A 6,591-nucleotide genomic window follows, 5' to 3' on the forward strand; every position below is an offset into this window, starting at 1 on the left:
TTGAGAAGTGGGCAGCAGGAAAGGTCCCACAGGGTCTGATCTAGCCATAGCATCTGGGGTTATGGAGTAGGTCTGGCTGGCTGCTGATGTTTCTGTGTCCTCTTGCTTTCAGGGGTAGCTGTTCAACCTCTGGGCCCCTGAGAATAGTGTCCCTAAAGCAATTTAAGCTGAAATTTTTAGTCTGAACGTTTCATCACTCAGCTGACTGGGGTCCAGCCACGTTGTGGTGTGGAGACAGTTCTGGATGCTGCTCACAAATAGGTCTCATTAATTAATAGTGATTCTTGTGTTGCTGGGAGCCTACGGGTGATTGTTGAGCTAATTCAGTGACTGTTAACAATGAAGAAATAAAAGGGGAGCACAACCTGTTGAACAGCAGATGGGTGCTTGGCAGGTGCCGTGCTTTGAGAGGGTGGTTCCTCTGTGTGTTTGGAAATCATGGAGCTCCCGGTTGTTCCACAGCTTCAGAACGTGCCTGTGCTCCGATGCCACCTCGTGGGGTGGCTCATTGTGCAGGGCTTTGGCTACAACATCTGGACTGGAGCTGTGGGCAGCTCTGAGCTCTCTGACTGCTGGCTCTGTGTTTGCTCCTGTGTTTCCTGCCTCCTGAACTCCTGACTTGGATGTAGCTCTGTAGATCGCGGCAGGTCGCGGCTGAGCTGCGCCCTGCTGTGTTTTCAAGTGGGTTTTGGTGCTGCTTTTTCCCACCTCACCCAGTGTCTGGTGTGTGGACCCTATCTCTCTGGTCTCGTTAGCAGCGTGACAGCTTCTTCTCCGCGGCCTGTCTGCACAGCCTCTAACCCAGCGTGTCCCGCGCTCTCCTCCTTGTCTCGCCCCAGGGCACGCGGGACTACAGCCCCAAGCAAATGGCCATTCGGGAGAAGGTGTTCGATGCCATCATCACCTGCTTCAAGCGCCACGGAGCAGAAGTGATCGACACGCCCGTGTTCGAGCTGAAGGTGGGCGAGGGCGCGGCGAGGGGGCTGAGCTGCCGAGGTCCTGCAGCTGAAGGGTCTGTCTTGGAAAAGGACTGGAGTTCTCTTCTTCCATCTCCTACACGTTCTCCTTTTTCTCTCTTTGTTTTCTGTGTCCTCCAGGGCTGGTCCCCTGTCACTGAAGATGCTGTTTTGTTCATGTGTCCTTTTGTTGTAGGAGACGCTCACGGGGAAATACGGTGAGGACTCGAAGCTCATCTACGACCTGAAGGATCAAGGAGGGGAGCTGCTGTCCCTGCGCTATGACCTGACTGTATCCTGCCGGGTGCTGAGGGCTCTTCTCAGCTGTCCAGAGCACAGGGGAGGAGAAGGCAGGACGCTCGTAGAGTTATGGGATTGTTTGGGTTGGAACAGACCTTTAAATCAAGTCCCACTGTTAACCCAGCACTGCCAGGTCGCCACTGACTCGTGTCCCTCAGCACCACATCTCCACGGCTTGGGAACCCCTCCAGGGATGGGGACTCCACCACTGCCCTGGGCAGCCTGGCACAGCCCTGGACAACCCTGACAGAAGAAATTGTTCCTCAGGGCCAACCTAAACCTCCCCTGGAGCACCATGAGGCCATTTCTTGTCCTGTTACTTGTTCCTTGGGAGAAGAGCCTGACTCCCACCTGGCTCCAGCCTCCTGTCAGGGAGCTGTGGAGAGCCAGAAGGTCTCCCCTGAGCCTCCTTTGCTCCAGGCTCAGCACCCCCAGGTCCCTCAGCTGCCCCTCCCCACACTTGGGATCTAGACCCTTCCCCATCAGCTTCATTGTTCTTCTCTTGCCACGCTCCAGCCCCTCAAGGTCCTTCTGGGAGTGAGAGGTCCAGATCTGACCCCAGAATTTGAGGGCTGGCCTCCCCACTGCCCAGTCTCGTGGCTCTGACCCTGTTCAACAGGGAGAGTGTGAGCTGGGAGCAGCAGTCAGTGGGGGCAGGAGCCTTGCTCCATTATTTATTCTACCTTGTGCTTCTGTTTGACAAAGGAACACTTGTGTGTGGAGGTGCAGCAGATCTGTGTTGAGTGGGGTTCCTTGTAAAGAGGGCACCTAGATGAGGCTGCTGCGGTGCACGGGCTGAGACCCAGCTGGAGGTGATGCTGGAAGGTGTCTGTAGGGACGCTTAATGGCAGCATGTGTGTTGTGTCATGTTGTGGAGACCCTGGGGAGCTCTAGGAAGTCCAGCCACCTCTTAGCACTTGCTTTGCCCCACGGGTGTGTCAGCCATAAGCCAGCAATGGGTCCTTATGGCCAAGAAGGCTTATGGTCCCCTGGGGTGCATTAGAAGAGTGTGGCCAGCAGGTCAAAGGAGGTTCTTCTCCCCCTCTGCTCTGCCCTAGTGAGGCCACATCTGGAGTATTGGGTCCAGTTCTGGGCTCCCCATTTCAAGAGAGACAAGGAACCACTGGAGAGAGTCCAAAAGAGATTGACAAGGATGCTGAGGGGCTGGAGCATCTCTGTGCCAGGAAAGGCTGAGAGCTCTGGGGCTGGTCACCCTGGAGAAGCCTCAGAGGGGATCTGATCAATGCTGAGCAAGAGCTAAAGGGCCCCTTAGGGCAAGAGGCTGGGGCCAGACTCTTGTCTTGTCAGTGGTGCCCAGTGACAGGACAAGGGGCAATGGGCACAAACTGGAGCTCAGGAGGTCCCATCTGAGCAAGAGGAGAAAATTCTTTAGTATGAGGGTGTCAGAGCTTGGAGCAGGCTGCCCAGAGAGGTTGTGGGGTCTCCTTCTCTGGAGAGATTACAAACCTGCCTGAATGTGCTCCACGGCACCCTGCTGTGGGTGACCTGCTGGAGCAGGGGCGTTGGATGACATCTCCAGAGGTCCCTTCCAACCCCCACTGTTGTGGGGTTCTGTGACTGTGTGTGCACCACGCCGAGCTGGATGTTGGGAGATAGTGAGGCCCCAGCACTGCCTGTGGCTGATAACGGGGTGGGGTGGTCCCTCCTTGTTCCCACCCTTAACCCAACCTCCTCAGGTGCCCTTTGCTCGCTATTTGGCCATGAACAAGATCACCAACATCAAGCGCTACCACATTGCCAAGGTCTACAGGAGGGACAATCCAGCCATGACCCGGGGCCGCTACAGGGAGTTCTACCAGTGTGTGAGTGGTGGTTGTGCTCCATGCCAGCCCCCTGAGTTGTCTCACCCCCTTCACACAGGACCCCAGGCTGTGTTCGCCTGGATGTCCCTGGGGCTGTGGAAAGCTCAGGAGGATCCACTGGTCTCCTTATGGGTTTGCAAACTGGCTGGGGAATGGGAGGGTGCAGAAGGTGGTGGTGATGTGGTGCTGGTGCAGTGGGGAATGTCATCACATAGCCTGCAGGTGCCCCAGGCCCCTGGCCTGCTTTGCCCTGTGGAGAAGGACAGCTCCCGGCTCCATCCCACAGTGCTCCCCAGCCTGGAGCAGGGGAGGAGTTTCCTTCTGATCCCAAAGCTGGCAACAGCTGCACTCCTGGGTGTGTTAGTGGGACATGAGAACCAGGCGAGCGAGTGTCTCAGGTGAAGCTTGTGCTGCTTCTACCCTGTGCTTAGGCAGGCCTCGTTTCCAAGGAAGAGAAAAGCTCAGAGGCCAGGTTCCAGAACAAGAATGCCATTTCCGCGTGGCTTTCTTGGTCAAACATGGTAGCCCTGAGGAACGGCATCATTCTGCTGAGCTAACCCAGCCCCCGGGGCCTTGTGCTGCAAACAAATCCTGTTTGGGATATTCCCGTTCCATCGTACCACCCCTCTGGCTCCAGGTCCAGCTGGGTTACCTCCCATTTTCAGACATCTCGGGGTCTTTGCCTCCAGTCTCATCTAAAAGACTGTTCCAAGATCTAGGATAGCTAGAAATAATTGTCTAATGTCCCAGCTGAACTTCCTTGTGTCTGATAGTTTCCTTCTTCCTGTGCCAGTGCAGATCTCCAAACTGTCGCTGCCACCCCTTCATTCTTCTCCAGATAACCATTTTTTTTTTTTTCTGGATCTCATAATTCACCAGCCCAAGGGTCCTTTTTTTTCCAGTGAGATTTCACCTCTGCCACCTACAGTGGTAGTGGCACTTTCCTGACTGTGCCACAGCTTGCCCAACTTCCCCAGGGATTGCATCAGCCTTCCTTGCACTTGGCTGATCAGGGAGCAACTGCTGGGATCTCATCTCTTTTCCTCCTCCATTGCCCCACTTTATTTTGGAGCCTTGAAGTTTACCCACTTCATGAAAGTGATTCTTGTGTTCAGACTCTTTGAAGACTGTCTTTGAGGGTCCATAAATGGCAGTCAAATAAGAGCTCTCGTGTTGCTGCTGGGGTTTATTTCTCTCTGAACGTTTTCTTTGCTGTGCCCAGCCATGGGGTACCAGCCTCTTCAAACATCTTGCTGTTAGGGTGCAGTTCTACATTCTGGTAACCTCAGGTGGAGGGCACTCAGGGTTTCTGAATTCTTGTTCTGCCTTGGCAGCTGAAACTTTGCTTTTGCCTTAGCTGAGGTGGCTTCTCGTATCTTCTTCCCTGATCGTTAACTCGATTGGCCACATGTATTAGAAAACTCACAACCTAAGAATCAAGGTGAAGCATCTGGCATTTGGGACAGACCAAATCATAAGCAGTTTTCTCCTCCCATTCCTGGTTCCTTTGTCCTAGTTATTTTGCTGATTGTTCTGCTGTCCCCTTTTTGTCATTTTCCAAGGATCTGTGTTTCAAAGTGTGTCCTGCAGCAAATGCTGTGTCAGGCAGGGAGCAGGTCACGTACCTGCAGAAGCAGAACAGCTTCTGCACTGGCCATGACAAGACATACAAGGCCTTTGAAGGGCAGTGGACACGACAGCCCTGCTGCCTTCGATGGTCGGGGGTCATAACCCACCTCCTGTCCCTTCTGGGTGCTGTCAGCGAGGACTGGTGCTCCCTTACATCCTGCTGCTTTTGGTAAAAAGCCTGCTCTGAAGAGCAGAGGTGGATCCGTGTTGGCCACGGCGGTGCTGAGCTGCTCACTGTCTTTTCCTGCAGGACTTTGACATCGCCGGGCAGTTCGACCCCATGATTCCCGATGCCGAGTGCCTGAAGATCGTGCACGAGATCCTGAGCGACCTGCAGCTCGGGGACTTCCTCATCAAGGTGAGGCCAGGAGGGTTCCTCTGTGCCACGGGGGCAAGCGGTGGTCGCTGTTCCTGTGGTGTTGCTGTGCAGCACTTGTTCACACCCTTAATATCCACTAAGGCCTGGTGCAGATGCTTACCCACCTGCTCTGCTGCCTCACAGTCTTATGTGCTAAAATTCTGGACCTCAGAGTCAGAATCATGGAATGGTTTGGGTTGGAAGGGGCCTTTAGAGCTCATCCAGTCCAACCCCCCTGCAGGGATCAGGGACATCTGCGACTAGAGCAGGTTGCTCAGAGCCCTGGCCAACCTCACCTGGAATGGTTCCAGGGATGGGGCACTGACCACCTCTCTGGGAAACCTGGGCCAGGGGTTCACCACCCTCAGTGTCAAACATTTCTTCCTGCTCTCTAGTCTAAATCTCCCTCTTTTAGTTTAAACCCATCACCCCTTGTCCTGTCACAACGGGCCTTGCTAAAAAGTCTGTCCCCAGCTTTCTGACAGTCCCATGGAGTCCTGGCAGGCCCCCAGAATGTCTTCCCCAGCTGGAGCCTTCTCCTCTCAGGCTGCCCAAGCCCAACTCTCTCCTGCTGGGCTCCAAGCAGAGGGGTTCACCCCCCAGGTCATTGCTGTGGTTTCAGCTCAGACTTGCCTTCAGATGTCGTTGAGGATGAGAAGGCACCCCTGCAATGGGGAATGGTGAAAGAACCTGCCCACAGTTGTTACTGTCTTCCACAAGCCACTCTCTCTCTGGTCAATGGTGGTGCTGGAAGGTCACAAATTCCTGAGCTGTTGTTGTTTCTGCCTCATGTCCTCTTCTCCCAAGTAACTAGTGATAGGATGAGAGGAAATGAGCTTAAGTTGTGCTCGGGGAGGGTTAGATCGGATGTGAGGCAGAATCTCTCTCTTGACAGTTGTGAGGCATTGGCCCAGGCTGGCCAGGGAGGTGGTGGGGTCATCATGCTTGGAAGGGTTCAAAAAAGATGTAGACACGGTATGTTGGGACACGGTTTAGTGGCCATGGTAGTGTTGGTTTGATGATTGGACTTGATGATCTTAGAGGTCCTTTCCAACCTTAATGATTCTGTGATTCTGATTTAATTGTTGGCATTCTCACTACCCATGGAAACACTGAATCCAGCTGAGCCTTTGCCCTCAATTACCAGAAAAAAAAAAAAAAAAACAAAAAAAAACTTGGCAGATATCAGCCAGTTTCTCATCCATGCTTAAAACTGGAGAGAAACTGCCCAGCTGGAGCATCTCCCGGAGTTCCCAGCCAGTGACCTGCTCCCTCTCCCCAGGTCAATGATCGGCGGGTCCTGGACGGGATGTTTGCGGTTTGCGGGGTCCCGGACAGCAAGTTCCGGACAATCTGCTCCAGCGTGGACAAGCTGGACAAGGTACGGGCTGGAGCTGCTGCTGCTGGGGTTCAGTGAGTCTCTGTCCCTCTGGGCTGCTCCTCCTGGTGCAGAAAAGGACCTCGGGGTGTAGGAACGGAGGGCTGGAGAGGAGCCAGCGTGTACTCAGGTGGCCAAGGAGGCCAC

General features: G+C 54.3%; 1 protein-coding gene across 1 annotated transcript in view; it reads left to right on the forward strand.

Moving 5' to 3' along the window:
* Window positions 1-6,447, forward strand: part of LOC103769105 (histidine--tRNA ligase, cytoplasmic-like) — a gene marked incomplete at both ends in the record, with an annotated part of 7,556 nt that extends 1,109 nt beyond the window's left edge. The window contains 5 exons of the mRNA XM_008936280.1: window positions 840-959; window positions 1,153-1,248; window positions 2,954-3,079; window positions 4,959-5,066; window positions 6,349-6,447. Of these exons, the coding sequence (XP_008934528.1) occupies window positions 840-959; window positions 1,153-1,248; window positions 2,954-3,079; window positions 4,959-5,066; window positions 6,349-6,447 (549 nt within the window). The remainder of the gene's footprint in view (window positions 1-839; window positions 960-1,152; window positions 1,249-2,953; window positions 3,080-4,958; window positions 5,067-6,348) is intronic.
* Between the last annotated feature and the right edge of the window lie 144 nt (window positions 6,448-6,591).

Source organism: Merops nubicus, unplaced genomic scaffold, assembly GCF_000691845.1.
Source record: "Merops nubicus isolate BGI_N331 unplaced genomic scaffold, ASM69184v1 scaffold29912, whole genome shotgun sequence".
Lineage (NCBI taxonomy): Eukaryota > Metazoa > Chordata > Aves > Coraciiformes > Meropidae > Merops > Merops nubicus.